We start from the raw sequence: 16,865 nt of genomic DNA, 5'->3' as shown, positions 1-16,865 counted from the left end.
ACATCAGGAGGCAACATATGGCTCTCCCCACCCCCACCTGTCATAACTGTGACTATATCATTTCTGACGACCAGAAGGAAGCTGCTAGGCTGGGCCAGGATTCTAAATGCTGCGGAGGTAATTCAGAGCCATGGAAAGTTGCACCATATGCTTTGGGGTTGCCAGCTGCGTATGTGCATGGAGGCAGGGTTTAGTGCCAGTCTGCAAAACCCAGGGGCGGCACTCCCCTGACTGCCCTGTGCACCAGGCGAGAGTCTGGGGTGCCACTTTTTCTCTCCCCGAAGGAGAATCTGCCGGGGACCACGGTGCTCTAAGAAGGGGACCCACAAGAATAACAGGCTCCCCCAAAACTTGCCCTTGATAACATCAGGCCTGGCCAAATAGTATTTCTTTAAAAAAATTTTTTTTTTTTTTTTGGTTTCATTTTATTGGATAAAGGTTAAGAAAGCGCCAGCGTCTGAGAGGAGAACAAACGCCGCCCGGCTGCACGCCAGCCTGCTTGAGGGTCCGTGGCGCGAGAGGTTGCGCGTCTACCTGGAGGCGCTGGTCTCGGCCAGGCGGTTGTTCATGATGCCCAGCGCGCCCACGCCGCCCGAGAAGCCGTTCTGGCGCGTGTTGACGCACACGCTGCGCGGGTAGCCGTTGGCCGTTTCCGACAGCTGCTTCTGCAGCAGCGCCAGCGACACCTTGTTGGAGGCCGTGAGGTCGCGCATGGAGATGAGCTCGCCCGACAGGCGGCGGCCCTCGGCGTCGCTGTCGCGGGCCGCGGGGTCGGCGCCGAGTGCGGCCAGGCGGCGGCGCAGCCGGGAGCCCGGGGTGATGGCGTTGCGCCGGGCCAGGGGCGCGCCGGGCGCGGGACAGCAGCGCGCGCAGCAGCGGCAGCTCAGCTTGCGCAGCATCCAGTTGAGCACCTGCTTGATGAGGATGGAGATGACGTTGAAGAGCGAGTAGATGCAGCACACGCCGAGCAGGATGAAGAGGAAGTTGCCCAGGCGGTAGAGCCCCTGGTTCCGGTAGGCGGCGTGCTGGCTGCTCACCAGGTCCCCGAAGCCGATGGTGCTGAAGGTGACGAAGCAGAAGTAGAGCGAGTCCACGTAGTCCCAGCCCTCCACGCTGGTGTACATGGCCGAGGCGCAGCAAGACAGCAGCACGGCGAACAGGCCCAGGATCAGCAGCACGTGGTACACCGAGGGCTTCCAGCCTGCCAGGCAGTCGGCCTCCGAGAGCGCGGAGCCGCGGCGGAAGGTGGAGGGCAGCAAGCCGCTTCGGCGCAGCTGCCGCTCCCGGCAGGCGCGCATGATGAAGGCCAGCAGCGAGATGATGCGCTCCAGGAAGAGGTTGAAGAACAGGATGGTCCCAGCGCAGCCGAACAGCCCGTAGGCGATGAGGAAGGCCTTCCCGCCCACCGTGGCGGGGGTGGTCATGCCGAAACCTGTGGGGACAGAGCAGGGGTCAGCACAGCACGGTCCTGGCTGGACAGGTGGTCCCCACCCGGCGCGGCGCAGTTGTATTCAGGTGTTGACATGGCTCTTACCTGAGTGGCCATCACTCAACTGGAGGGGAAACAGTGCCAAGACGTTTCTCTCCCTTGGTGGCACCAGATATGGTTCCTAAGTCTGGACAACCCCTAAACTGATGGAGGATACATGACTCCTCTTCTGGGGGATCTATAAATCAATGCCAGTGGGGTGAGAGAGTCACTAGGAAAGACCCATCACAACACACAAAACAGCTGCACAGGGGAAGGTACTGAGATACCCACAAATCACACAAGTATCACCTGTTCTCTCACCACTCAAATCGTTTTTTTAATGTACCAGTGGCACATTTGGGCCTTGTTAGGACAGAATTCCCTAAAGGCTTCATTTGATAGAATCGCTGGGGACCAGGTAGGTTGTATTTAGTCCAGGCAGCTATATTTGATGGTCTCTGAAAAGGGGTTTATGAAACTGACGAAGAATTGTTTGAGAACAAGTCCCCAACCTTCAGAGAGTGAGCGTGTCTCTGCCATTGGACATCAGCTCTTTCTCACCCAAGGACCACCATCAATCACCCTTGCTCCACTTGTAGCTAAGGGAAAGGTTTCCGCCCAGCTGGGTCCTGTGCTGCTGTGTGTCTGGAGTGGCTTTTATCCTGAGAGGTCTGCTCTATGCCTGGGCAGCTGCTTAGTGCTTTGAACTCTTATAATTAAGTCTTAATTTATCCACTTGTTCAAAGCACAGTCTTGAAGGGAGTTTCTTTATCGACTGATTGCTGCAGAAGGCTTGGCTTCCCGCCAGGGTGCTTGGCCCATGCTGGCCAGGGTCGTGCAGAGTGGCGGCTCTGCTCCTCCACCATGAGCTCTCAGCCAGCTGCCAGCTGTGATGTCTTTGTGGGACCTATGGCTACCTGACTCTGGTTATGGGAGGGGATGTTATCCCTTAGCATGAAGATCCACTGCTGCTTGGAGTCTGAGCTGAAAGCACATCATCAGAGCAGCACAGTAGCACCTATCAAGACCTCTGCAGCTAAAGTTCAGGGGCATCCCTGTTTAATGCATGCCCAAGGTCAAGAGGTCTACCTATGCCCTGTTAGTGGGGTGGGGCCAGCTCTGGGACAGGGGTGGCGTAACTATTTCCCCGAAAAACCTAGAGAAACTTTTTTTTTTCCAGAATGATTCCTTAAATGTGTCTGCTAATCATTTTCTAGAATCCTTGGAGGAAATGCCCCATTGCCTGACATTGTCTTCATCTTATGCTTAATGACTCAACTTAGGAGAAAATCTTATAGTGATACCTCTGTTGAGGAAGATGGATTATGTCCCTAGGTTCAGAATTTGGCTATAAGAGTATGAAAAAAACCAAACTAGCAATGTAACCAGGAGTTCAAAAGAGAGATTTTGCTACACTTTAAAGTCAAACTCAAGTTTCTGAATTCATAAAGAAATCAACTCTGAATCAATATGACTATATGTGGAGTTGGAATGTTTGTATTTGTCTCTGTGTGTATTTGTAAAAAAATCCTGTTAATAGATTGATAACCCAGGTGTCCACCAGCATAACTAATTCATGGTCAATTTATACAAGAAAATACTATACAGCAAAGAAAAAGCAAAGACCACTGCTACCTGCAATAACATGAATGAACCTCACAAAAAGAATGTTAAAAGAAACTGGACACAAAAGTATTCCGTTGGCATAAAATTCAAAGCCAGGCAAAACCAAACTACAGTACCTTTTTAGGGATGCATACTTGACTGGTAAAATTACAAGGGAAGTTGAGATAAAAGTCAGAATTGGAGTTTGCTCTGGGGGTGGCAAGGCAGGGTGAATGGAAGGGGACCCAGGGAGACTCTGGGGTGCTGGAAATGATCTGTTGATCTGAGTGGTGGTTACATGAGTGTTCGTTGTATTTAACTTTTCAAACTATGTGTTTTAGGAGCTTTTTTACTCTCATGATAAGAAAAACTTCAAAATGCCTAGCTGATTAGGAACTGTGAGGGATCTTAATTCTGGTCTACCTGTCACTGTATAGGTGAGGGAGCAGGGGTTGAGGGAACATGACCTACAGCTCGTGGGGGACAGATGGTTCGTGGCGGACAGATGCCATACTTGTGTCCTGGCTTCTTGCCTGGTGCTTAGACCATCATACACAATACTGCTGCTACTCATGAAGGGAAAACAACACCTCTGGTTGGGGGATCACTTGGCTAAATCCCTAAAGAAATGAAAAATGCTGGGCCTGGAATATTAATACTATGCCTAAGAGAATATTGAATGGGATTTTCCTGTTCTTTAGAATTTTCAGCTAAAAGTTTAGCATGACATGTAATACATTAGCCCTCATTCTAAAGAGAAGTTTTAAATATTTATTTATTTGGCTGTGCTGAGTCCGAGTTGTGACATGCAGGATCTAGTTCCCAGACCAGGAATCAAACCTGGGCCCCCTGCATCGGTAGCTTGGAGTCTTAGCCACTGAACCACCAGGGAATCCCATAAAGAGAAGTTTTAAATACATCTATGTTGTATCTATTAAATCAGCAAAATAGGGTGACCAGCAACCCGCACCACCCACTTCCAGGCTATACAGAAAGGCTAGAAAGTACCCAGGGATAATGGGAGATGGCCTTGAAATAGGAGGGTGCTATGGCATCCCCAAGTCAAGAGGTGGTGGGGGTGGGATTGGTCAAGAGAACATCAGGCTGCAGCAGGGGCAGCCTGGCACCTTGTTTCCTGGTGGATGTTGGCTGAACTGCAGACACTTATAAACTCACCCTGGAGCACTAGAACAGAGCATGGTGAGGGTTCTGGGAGAGTCAGAGATGTCTCCTGGAATCTGACCCTGTGCTGGACAGTTCTCTGGGCTGAAGGCTGACTGGTGCAGCTCACACAGGCAGGGGCAGGAAGGGGGCACTAGTGGGAGCAGTCTGCTGCCCTGGCAGTCTCCTAGGGCATCCTGTGCCAGGGATGGGGGAGAGTGACAGGGGTCAAGTGAACTCTGCAGCCAAATCTGAAGAGACTGCCCAGGAGGGCTGCCTGCTGGATCATGGGGGCCTGATGGGCAGAGGGCAGGTGAGCATGCAGTGTAGTCATAGGAAGCACCACCCACTCAAGGAAAGGTGCAGGGTGGTGGTGCCTGTGTTTGGGGGATTTGCCAAAGACCCATATGGGCTCCATGAAAAGGTATGCCTGTCCTAACAGTGGGCGTTGTGATGCAGCCATAAGGCTAACCCCTACCGGCTCATTCCTTTTCCCAGCAAACACTGAGAACCTGGTTTGGCAAGCCTTGTGCTAGGCTCAGGGCTTTGGTGGAAATCCAGATGGACGCCCTTACAGATGACCTAGGCTGCCTTCTTAGAGGTTTTACACAGGTCCCCATTTACCCCTCTGCTGTCAGTGGCTCACCCCTGGACAAGGGCAGAGCTTTTCCCTGCTGCCTCCACGCAGAGGCTGGGCCAGACCTGGTCCTGAGGTCTCGTGGCTATGACTGTAGGCCTCAAATGACACCAAATGCGTGACTGGCTATGGCACTTTCTGCCGAAAATGAAGAGGACAGGCAGGTAGGCGGTTCCTTGACATCACAGAGGACACCCAACGCCAGGGTCCCTCTCACTGGCCTTTTCCTGAGATCTGCCCCTGTGTCCACTTCACCTCCCTTTGCTTTCCTACAGACCCACCATCAGTTCAGCTCCAGAGACAGGGTGGAGGGGGCACGGTCCTCTGTCCTTCCCCATCAACACCAAGAGGCTCAGAGCTCTGGGGGCGCTGAGGCCCCCGGACCAGGCCTCTTGCTGAGGGTGGTAGGGTCAGTGCCTGGTGCTGCTGCCTAGCCAGATGTTTCCACAAAGGAAGAATGGTCCCCCCAAACTCTGGCAATCTGTGGGGGGCCAGGCTGCCTCTGGTGAAGGGCCTTGAAGCTTCAGCCAGAGAAAAGGCAAACCCAACCACCCAGAGAATTCCCCCTTCTCCCACTCACACTCTGCAGAGGCATCATCTGTCCCCGGGTTTGCACCAAGCCTGCTGTTTTGTTTATGCCACAATTGATCTGCCATCCCAGTTTGCAGAGAGCAGACACTAGGGGGCTTTATTATGCCACTTTGATAAAAGCTGTGAAGCTCATTCCCACAGTCTGTCTGGTGCCGCCTTCACAAATGGGGCCCCAGTGACAGGGCCTCTGAGTTCAGCTCTAAGAGCCTGGAAGCGAGATGGGGAGGCCAGCACTGATCTGTCTCAGGCCCTGGGTGGTAGCCTCTGTGCTGGGCACTGGACATGTCCTCTCATCTGGTCCCATCAACCATCCTGAGAGGGACGCATCATCAACCGCAACAGTGCAGGCAAGGGCGTGGGCTGAGCGAGATACTCAGCAAGTTACTGTTTGTAAGTGGCTGAACTGACTCTGGTGCCCTTTTTCACTGCACCAAATGGGACATTTGGGTTCATCATCTGGGGCAACTTTTCCCACTAGCTCTGCAGTGTCATCTTGGTGGTGGGGAAAAATAATTTATAATCCAATCTGAGATACTTGACAGCAAATAATTATCCCAGGACAACAGGTGTAAGCCACAGCAAATCCAAGCAACTGGGATGCATGATTAAAATGCAGATTCCAAGGCAGGTCCCACTCCAGAGACTTATTTAGAAAGGCCAAGGACTCTGCATTTTAACAAATGTCCCCTGATAATTCTAATGCGAATGGGCTAAAGCGCTTCCTTTAAGAAATAATATAATACTCTATCGTTGATGACCCTACTGGTTGGAATTTGTCCAATTTCAAATATTTTGATTTAAATTCCCTAAAACTTTTTTTTTCAGCTTTATTGAGTTGTAGTTGACATATAAACCTGTAAGATATTTAAAATATACATCATAATGATTTGTTGGTTTAAATGTCAAGTAACATAAAACCCTTGTTGTGGACATTGCAGCTATCTCCTTTAACCATCACCCCACCACCCCCCACCCCACCCCTGAAGTGTAGCAGCCAGGCCCCTTGAAGAACTGACCCAACAGCCAGGGGTGGGCTCCATTAGTCTAGTCCAATCTGGAAAATCCAGTCCCTTACTATAGCTGGTTGGAAGATGGATAGGCCTAAACCAATCAGTGCAGGGCATTTTCATGGCTACAGAGTTTGGCTCAGGGATGGGCATGTGACCCCATTCAGACCAATCAGATGAGAGGAGAGTTTCTCTGACAGTTTCTGGGTCAAATTCTCCTCACTTTTAAGAGTGCTGCCCTGGGTATGGAGGGAGCAGGAGGTGGCCCCAGGAGTGGTTGGTGGCCATGTGGCCATGAGGAGCCAGCTTAGATGAAGCTGACACTGCAGAAGGCTGAGTCAGGGTATCCTGAAAGCCCTAATGAACTGTCCAGTCAAACGGGCCAGGCTGTCTGGCCTACCTTTGGGCTTATAGTTACATGAACCCATAAATCCCTTTTCCTGCCTAAGCCTTCTGTCACGTGCAACCAAACACACTCCAGCTGGTGCCAATGGTTAAAGGCCTGGTTAAACATCCCAGGGTCAAGGAAATAGTACCAGACTTGAACTCAAAGCTTTGACTTCTGTTGTAGCCCCTATCAGCCAAGTGACTGAAGCAAGTCACTATCACTAACTCCTCTGAACTTCTATTTCTTCATCTGTAAAATGTCGAGCTCTTGATACGAACCCTCTCTGACTGTAACACATCCTGCCAAAGGGTGTTCCTCAAGATGAGACAGTAGACTTAATAGGTGGAGAGAATTCCCATGATTTAGAAAACAAGTTTATTTACTGTGGGACTTTCAGAGCACTCACTGTGTTAATCACACAGGGCTATGCTAATACTGTCCAGTGTTCCCCAAACATAAGCCATTGACCATAAAATGTATTTAGTCACCTTGAGTGACTTGAGTATTTCAAAACGTAATCTTCAGGAAATTCTATACTCTATCCTCATGAAAAACTAAGGATGAGACATTTAACAAACATTCGTGAGGATTTCCCATATTTTAAAAAAGTCACTGCAACACTGCAATGTCTTTGCCGTGCCTGGCATGTAGAATGTGCTGGGCCAAGTCTGTTGAGTAAATGCATTGACTGTCACTCTGCTTGTTTGGAGTAGTGATTCTCAGACTGGATTACCTAGGATCGACCTGGAATCTTGTCAGATTCTGAGGTGGCATTCATTATTCCAAATTTCTAACCTGGTTCCAGCTGAGGCCACTGCAACTGGTCAGTGAACATTATTTTGAGCACCAAGCACAGATGACTTAGAATTAACTTTGTGGGGCTGTTTCCACAATGAGTTTGGGAACCCTTGGGAGTAGGGACCAAATTATATTGGCTATTTGGAATTATAGATTATATAGGCTACTCAGGTTTGAATCCTGGCTCCACTAGGATTTGTCTTTGAGCAAATTAATTAACCTTTCTGTGCCTCAATTTTCTCATCTGTAAAGTGGAGATGATAATATTTGTATTTTTGTACTAAACTGAGTCAATACATCTAAAACACTTAGAATAGTCCCTACCTAGCTTATGGGGCTGTGCTGTGCTCAGTCGTTTCAGTCGTGTCCGACTCTTTGTGACCCTGTGCACTGAAACCTGCCCGGCTCCTCTGTCCATGGGATTCTCCAGGCAAGAATACTGGAGCCAGTTGCCATGCCCTCTTCCAAGGGATCCTCCCGACCCAGAGATCAAACCAGTGTCTCCTGTGTCTCCTGCCTTGTAGGCAGATTCTTCACTGCTGAGCCACCACAGAAGCCCTTGCCTAGCACATTAATAAGTGCTTAATAAAGTCTTCTTTCTATTCTCCACAGTGGACAAGGGACTCATGTATAAATTAGGCACTGATAGTTATTTGTTGATTGAATAACTGAAAATAAAAATTTCAAGAACCTCTCAAGGATGAGAGTTAAATATCAGGGAGAGTGAGAAAGCTGAGGTCAAGGGGTCAGTGGGCAGAGGAGGGGAAAGGACCCACTAGGACTCATCAGATAAAATATAGGACTCCCAGATAAACATGAATTTCAGATAAACAAATGAACTTTTTAGTGTAAGAACCTCCCAAACATTGCATGGGCCATATTTACACTTAAAAAAAAAAAGATTCATTGTGTTTCTGAAATTCATATTTAACTGGGAGTTCTGTATTTTTATCTGCTAAATGTGGCAGCCCTACCCATGGCCTACTTGTCTGCCGGGCACACTCCTCTGGGAAGCGTCTCCCAACACCCCCCTCTCCTGGGATCCTTCCTGACTGCTGGAGGAGGGGTACCAGGCTCACTTTAACACTCGAGGGGCCTAAAGCTCACCCAGAGTGGGGCCTTGCCCAAGCCAGGCCAGCAGCCCGTCTTCCAGCACCTCTTCCTCTCCAAACGGGAAACAGCGGGAGATGTGAGGTGGGCTGTGGGGCAGAGGCTGGGGCAGTCTTCGGGCTGCTCTGTGGTTGGAGCTGACACTGACTTGGGCAGAAGGCAGGAAGCACATGGCCATGCTCCGTGGAGGCGGGCTGGACGCTTGAGAGGTGAGATTTAAGACTCATAAGCCCCAGGTCTGGAACCTCGAGGCTGCCCATGTCATCCTTTTCCTAGTTCCTCTCCTGAGGAGGACAGCTGAGCAGCCTGGCCAAACCTCCTGGGAGGGTTGAGAATGAAAGGAAGGCTGGAAGAAGTTATTAAAGCATTTAGTGAGGAGTGGAAACGTGGGATATGTGATAGTTATATTATCACATAATAGCTGATATGTATTGAGCCCTCACTCTTTCCAAGCACTGTGCCAGAGCTTCATGTAAACCAATGCATCCATTCTCACAATTCAGTGAGGCACTGGGTGTCATTCATCCTAAGTCATAACTTTTTTCCTCAAGTTTTAACACCCCTGAAATCAGGATGCATCTTAAAATTGATGACTTAGTTTATTTGGCAGCCATTCAAAATTCTTAATGGTATATATTGGTGCATCTATAATTGATGGTGTCTTAGATTTGATGAACTACAGTGGGAATTATTATCATTCCCATTTGTGAGATTAGTAAACTGAGTCACACTTAATAAAGGCACTTAGGTTAAATAACTTGCGCAGATCACAGAGCAAGCAAGTGGCAGAGCCCGGTATGAAACTAGAGGAAGGAGTTTGTGATGCTCTAAGAGAGTCAAACGCAGGAGAGTTCAGACAGAAGAGACATAGGCTGCTTTTGGTTAGAGCAGCAGTTCTTAACTCTGGCTTCAAAGTGGAATCGCCTAAGAAATTTAAAGTAGTCCCCAGAGCAGCTTAGGTCAGAAGCAGGGCTGGTGTTCTCCTGCAGTGACTGAGAGAGTCTTATGGAGGAAGAGGTATTCATGTTTAGTCTTGAAGCGTGGATGGGACTTCGAGAAGGAGGAAGTTAGAGACCTGGTGTGCCCTGCTGGGAGAGCGGTGGGCACGGGGCCAGGGTAAGGGGCTGGGTCCAGCCTGGCGGGCTCCCACGTGCAGCTTGGTGTCCGGCCCACAGACAGCGTTCAGTAATTCTTGCTGATGGCGTGGGTGAACCTGAGGCAGAAGGAAGAGGGCAAGGCTGGGCACCCTCCTGTCCACCTTGTACTCAGGCTGAGCTTGCAGGAGCTCTGTGGCAGTGAGAGTGTCACCTGACACCTTTAGAAGCTTCTCCATCATCTGGGCGTGGCATCCAGCAACATGTCTGGCCTTCTACAACAGAAACTCACAAACTCTGACACACTCGATTTCGGCTTTGGAGAAGGTGGTACCTCCCCCCAGCACAGGGACCAGAGCCTGAAGCCAGCCCAGAGGGGATGTTGCCACTCACTTGGGACAGCTGAGGACACGGTGGCCCCGTGAGGTGAAGGGACAGCAAGTTAGTGGTGGAGTCGTCTTGGGTGTGTGTACAGTAGAAACTCACAAACTCTGGAAACCTCAAGCTCAGTGAGCCTCCCTTCCTGCAGGCTTAGGAAGGGCCAACATTGGCTTTCTTGGAGAGCTGAGGGCAGGGGCTGTGGCGTCAAGCTCTGGCGCCTCCACTTGCTAATGGGCCGACGGGGACACGTTATTCTCCCTCTAAAAATCGCCCGATGACCGCCTACCTCGTGAGGTTGCTGTGAAGAGTGGATGAGGAGGTGGTTCCCTCGTGCCTCCCACGGCACCTAGAACGTGGCAGGCGCTCAAGAAGCTGCAAGCTTAACTGGGAAACACACGGGCGAGGCTGGCCCTCACATCACAGCTGAAGAGCCTCAGGTGGAGCAGGGCCCGTGTGAACTACAACTAGGCATTTCAGCGGCAAGGAAAAGCCCCCGTACACACACCCAAGACGACTCCACCACTAACTTGCTGTCCCTTCACCTCACGGGGCCTCTGTGTCCTCAGCCATCCCGGGTGAGTGGCAACATCCCCTCTGGGCTGGCTTCAGGCTCTGGTCCCCATGCTGGGGGGGGAGGCACCACCTTTTCCAATCCTGAAATCAAGTGTGTTAGTGGGGGGAGGGGGTCGATACTGGAAAGTGGGCCTGTGGCAGAAAAGCTGACATGCTGGGCCCGACATTTGCTGGTACTTGTGTGTGTGTGCATGCGTGCGTGCTCAGGCGTGTCTGACTCTTTGCAACCTCATGGACTGTCGCCTGCCAGGTTCCTCTGTCCGTGGTATTTCCCAGGCAAGAACCCTGAAGTGGGTTACCATTTCCTCCTCCAGGGGATCTTCCCAACCCAGGGACTGACCCTGTGTCTTCTGTATTGGCAGACGGGTTCTTCACCAGCTGAGCCACCAGGAAAGCCCACTAGTACTTGAGGATTTGTCTAACTTGTAAACCAGATGGGAGGCTCCCTGAGGGCTCAGCTCTGGGGAGGGCTTGGCGCCGCCTCACCCTAGAAGCTCTCTGGGTGCGTGCGCTGAGCTGCTCAGTCGTGTCCGACTCTTTGCGACCCCATGGACCACGCCAGACTCCTCTGTCCCTCGGGTTTCTCCAGGCAAGAATACTGGAGTGGGTTGCCATGCCCTCCTCCAGAGGATCTTCCCGACCCAGGGATCGAACCCCCATCTCTTACGTCTCCTGCATTGGCAGGCAGGTTCTTTACCACTAGCACCACCTAAGAAGCTCCCCGACTCAGGACAAAGAGGCAACACAGAAGAACACAAGTCCCGTGGAGAAAGCGGGCCCTCTCACTCGCATGTTCGCTTTTGCTTGTTCTTTGGGGACCTTTGGGATGTTCTTTGCTGAAAGCAGGGGATGTGTGGGGATGACTGAGAGGGTTTGAAGCTTAAAAAATGTAGGCTGAACCCCACAGGCTGCAGGTCGGGGATTTTTAACATAAGAAAAGTTTCAGTAATCTGGGAGTGATGGACACGTGACCCTAAGAATCGGCTTTGAACCTCAGTGCTGTTTCCCTTGCCCGTGGGGCTAATTGAACCTGCCCCCACCGTGTGCTTCATCTGTGGGATTAAGGTTTTTCTCTCCTCACCAAAAATCATTGAGCAAAATGAGTTATTAAAAGCCGGTTAACTACGCCTGCCTCCGGGACGCTCCCGCTTAACAACCTCTCCTGGGGAGTAGCTGTCAAGCTGGGGCCTCGGAGCTGGAGCGAAGATGACTCATTTACATAGAGCCCGTCCTCTGTCCTGCCCCCCTAGATCTGTCCCTGTCTCTCTGATGACTAATCCTTTCCAGGGATGAGCTCACCGCCCCTCCTGCCCACCACAAAAAGAGCAGAGCCTAGAATTTAGCGTCAGCCCAGAACTGCGGGAGAAGACTGACTCCAAGGCCAGGGAAGGCAGGGACAGTCCCTGATGCCACAAAAGTCTGGCTAACAACAGCCGGAGGTGGGGCAGTGAGATGAGGAAAGCCCTGAAGCCCACGCAGCCCTGGCCTCGCTCCCCCAAACCTCAGGGTCCCCACGCAGGGCTGTGGTGAGGCACAGGCCACCCCTCAGCAGGGCGGGTAGACCCTCTGTGGGGAGAAGGCAGGTCCCTCAACCCAGAAGTGTCCATACCCTGTCAACTGAATCACACTTCACCGCCAATCCTAGATGAGAGAGGTGCAGATTCTTTCGTAAAGGGAACCTGTGGTGGTTTCTGTCAAACTGTTCTCTCACGCACACAGTTCCAGCTCCTCTCAGTTACTTCAGTTTTTATTCACCTGGCGAAGCACACCCTCCTCCCCACCCATGCAGCCACGAGCCACATTTGAGGGGGGCCTCTGTGCACAGGCTGAGGGGAGACACGAGGAAGGGGCTGCTTCTCGGGGCTCTGAAACCATCTCGCTGACTCTGGTCCCCAAACCTGGCCACCTCCCCACATCTCTCCTCACAGAAGGCGGCCTGCCTGGCTGCTCCAGAGGAGGAAACAAGCCAAGAAACCATGAGAAAAGCAAACTGCACTTGAAGCTGCAGCCAGGTCCAGCTGCTGTGTACAGTGCAGCGGGTCCCCGGGGAACCGTGGGTATGCCACACTGGCCTGCTAACATGGCCCCTTGCCTCAGGCTGGTAAACCAGCCTGAACGTCTCTGTTAGAGCCTAGCTGGGTCAGGAGGGCCCAAAACTGTGGCCCCTGCGCTGAGGCTAAGTAGGGAGGGGAGCATCCTTCTCCAGATGGGGTGGGGGCCATCCCAGCTGCACATTCAGCTCTTGGCTGCCCTGCAGGGAAGGGAGGTTGATCCCTGGCTCACAGGAAGGCAGGGTGGAGTGGTAGATGTCTGGAGCCTACTCTATGCCCCTCACTCTGCTGGTGCTATCACAGATACGTCCCCAGAGCAGCTCCTGGTGTGGTGGGGGGGAGTGTGTGACTTCTGGTCATTATTCTAGTGTGGAAACCAGGGCTCAGAGAAGTAAAATAGTGCATGAAAGAACACCCCTAGCACTCAGGCCTCAAGCCCCACATTCACAACTCTTTCCATTCCGCCTCTTAAGGCCTGACTCAGCCTTTGGTTCAGAGATTGTGGCTGTGAGTTTGCTTTGAAACATGCAAATAATCATACCATGCAGGAGGACTGGCTGTGGCCAAAATGCCTGCCCTGGGCCTATGGCATGAATCTGTACCAGATCCCAAGCAATGAGAGACAGGGGCCGGGGCACAGAGGTGTTGAGGACCTTGCTGAAGGTCACAGAAATTCCAACTGAGGCCCACTGACTTCAAATCCCACATTACTTCCTCATCACCTTGCTTTAACCCCCTCACCCCATTTGCACAGAGAGGCCCTGATGACTTGGGACCAGACTCCTGGTTTTCTGGAAACATTTTCTGTCCCAGTCATTCTGAACATTGATCCAGACCCAATGCACTGAAGCACAGCTCTGCCCAGATCTCTCTCCTGCTTACATTGCAACGAACTCCCAAGTGACAGGAAGATCCAGAATTTCTTAGACTTAGATTCAAGGCCCCGATTAACTTTTCCAGCATCATCTCTCTTTGAACCTTCTTCTTCAGGGCCATAGGTCCCCTCACTGATCCATACACACACATTTTCATTTGCCAGGTAATTACTAAAATCCTGCTTCATAATGGACACCACACCACGGGGATATGAGGTGAGCAAGGAGGGCAGAATCCCAGCTTGAAAGAAGCTAGTGTCTAGCAAGCATACTGTGAACACTCCCTCCTTCGTGCCTTTGCACCCACTGTTTCCCATCTCTGAAAGTCTACGATGACGTCTTTCCTTTTCTGTTCACCTACCTGAATCCCATTCATCACCTGGTAGCACTTAGAGCTCATCAGGCATTTAATTATGTGCTGCTCACGATGGCCTCTGTACCACTGACTATGGTCCTGGAGTATTATTTCATCTTGTGTGTTTCTGTGTTGCCTTGCAATGAGGACGTGGCCCACGTCTTAGGTTTCTTCTCATCCTCATAACACAGGGCCAGAAACTGCAGTTTGTCTGGTTCTGTACCAGAAATGTGATTTCAATCTTCATTTTAGTTAGTCTACCTAACATGTTTTTGAGACCTGCTATGTGCCAGGCATGGGGGTGGGGAGGAATACTCAGAGGTACAATATTGCCCATACCCTGCTGCCAAAGGTCACCAGGAACACACCTGCAGGTCAACAAAATGGAATCTATTGACTCATAGTAACAAAAGAGACTATCATGGGGATCTGGGGGACTCATTTAGGATTTGGTCTTGAGTCAAGTGACTAGGGGAGGACTCAAGAAAGCAGGGCTTTGCTCTGAACGAGATGCCACCAAAGCAGGAAACAGAGGATAAGTCTAGGCTTGAGTATCTTAATAATTGTTACCTAGAAAGGGGAATAATGGAGGAAAGCCAAAGCCGTGACTGATAAAGAAATAGCAGTTGCTCATGCTAACTTGATGGGGGTGTTTGGTCATTTCTGTGGTTTGGATGATGCTGTTATTTGGTCTGTGTTCAGACATGATATTGGTGAGTGGTCTGATTTTTAATCTCACTCCACCTTGGTCACAAGGTAGCCTTGGCTGCTGTAGATGTCCTGGGAAAGTGCTTCAAGGTCCAAACCCCATCCCCACACATTGTTGCCGAACTGTGAGTTCCAGGTTGGCTCCTGACTCTCAGAGGTTGCCTTTGTCTTTCTCAAAATAGTTCTGCTCTTAGTGTTCCATAGATACTATTTCTTTTTTTTTTTAAATTAATTCCTTCCCAAGTTTCCTAATATATTGGCTATATATATGTATGCATGTGTGCCCACACATGTATTTAATTCCATAGGTGAAACATACCTCTAGATTGTGAAAGTATGGGTGATTTTTATTTCCGTTTTCTTCTGTAATGGTGGTTTAGTCACTAAGTTGTATCTGACTCTTGTGACCCTGTGGACTATATAGCCCACCAGGCTCCTCTGTCCATGGGATTTCCCAGGCAAGCATACTGGAGTGGGTTGCCATTTCCTTCTCCAGGGAATCTTCTCAACCCAGGGATCAAACCCAAGTCTCCTGCATTGCTTTTATAAATATTTCACATTTCCTTGTGGTAAAAATGGGGTAGTTTCTACATTTGAAACCGTAACTTTTTTTCCCAGGAAGCACTGTATTTTTTAAATTATAAATAAAAATGGATAAGACCCACATTTTCAAGAGACTGACCATGATATCTTATGAAAATAACAGCATGGGAGACATCATGGGATGTCAGGAAACAAGAGAAGAGATCTGAGTGGGCTTCCTAGAGGAGCAATAAAGATGCATTACCCAAGCAGGTGGAGGCAATAAGAGACAGTCTTGGAGGTCTGGGCTGGAACATCTGTTCAAGGGTCATGTGGATCAGACTTCCCAGGAAGAAAGTACAGTATGAGAATGGGCACTCCTGGGGAACCCCAGCATTTAAAGGGCAGAAGAGGAGCCTGTGAAGGAAGCTTTCATTCAGTCAACAAATAATGACCGAGGGCCTACTATCTACCAGGCCCTTGGGCTTCATAAGTGATCCAGACAGACAAAGCACCCTGTCCTCACAAGGCTTACATTTCAGCACGGAATATGGATAATAAACTGTAAGCATAGTGTGCAAGTAAACTGTGTGGTATACTAGAAAGTGGCAGTGTTATGGAAAGAAGAAAAGAGTTGGCCGAGTGGGTGGAGAGAGCCTGGGGGAGGGAGGAGGCGGTTTGTGGTACTAAATGGGGTAGGTCCACACTGGCCTCATTGAGGAAGTAACATCTAATGAAGAACTGGAAGGAGGTGACTTCTACAGTAAGGGTGTTCCAGGCCAATCAACAGCCAGAGACAAGGAGATAGAGGTGAGGGAGAAACGAAGAGGGAAAAATAAAGGGAACACAGGACAAAGAGATTGGTCAGCAAATCTCTTATGGACACTCTCAGGACAAAGTTTCAGTTATGTAAATGCCCCAGAATATGAAAAAAACCTATCACTCTCATTTTATTTTTATTATTATTTTTTTAATATTCATTTAGTTGGTTATACTGGGTCTTAATTGCAGCATGCAAGATCTTTAGTTGTGGCATGTGGGATCTAGTTCCCTGACCAGGGATAAAATCTGGGCCCCCTGCGTGGGGAGCATAGAGTCTTAGCCACTGGACTACCAGGGAAGTCCCTCATCTGACTTTAACATGAGGGACAAAGAGGTAAACAAGTGGTTTTATAAAAAGAGGAAGAAAGGCAATAAATATTCAACTAGATTCCAAAGGACATCTGAGATGCTGAATATAATATTTTTTCTCTATGAGCAGAACCTCCTGCCATTTTAGAAGGTATTAAGATGATAAGAATAACCATCAACATTTTTTAATATCTCTGTATAGATATTAAAAATATCTATATATACACATATAGATATGTGTATAGAGCAAATTTTTATGTCTTATCTCATTTGGTCATCACAATAACCCAGGAAAGAATGTCATCATTGTCTCATTTTATAGATGAGGAAATTGAATCCATGAGAGATAATGTGACATAAATGGCATGTGACTTCCTTGAGTCTGAGCCTGTCTCCTGTCTCTCAAC

General features: G+C 49.8%; 1 protein-coding gene across 1 annotated transcript in view; it reads right to left on the bottom strand.

Moving 5' to 3' along the window:
* Positions 1-400: 400 nt before the first annotated feature.
* Positions 401-16,865, bottom strand: part of KCNK12 (potassium two pore domain channel subfamily K member 12) — a 48,739-nt gene continuing 32,274 nt past the window's right edge. The window contains exon 2 of the mRNA XM_081591244.1: positions 401-1,432. Within this exon, the coding sequence (XP_081447370.1) occupies positions 531-1,432 (902 nt within the window). The 3' untranslated portion in view covers positions 401-530. The remainder of the gene's footprint in view (positions 1,433-16,865) is intronic.

This window comes from Giraffa tippelskirchi, chromosome 4, assembly GCF_054371585.1.
Source record: "Giraffa tippelskirchi isolate mGirTip1 chromosome 4, T2T-mGirTip1v1.2.pri, whole genome shotgun sequence".
In the NCBI taxonomy this organism is placed as follows: Eukaryota; Metazoa; Chordata; class Mammalia; order Artiodactyla; family Giraffidae; genus Giraffa; species Giraffa tippelskirchi.
This window is presented reverse-complemented; position numbering and strand designations above follow the sequence as displayed.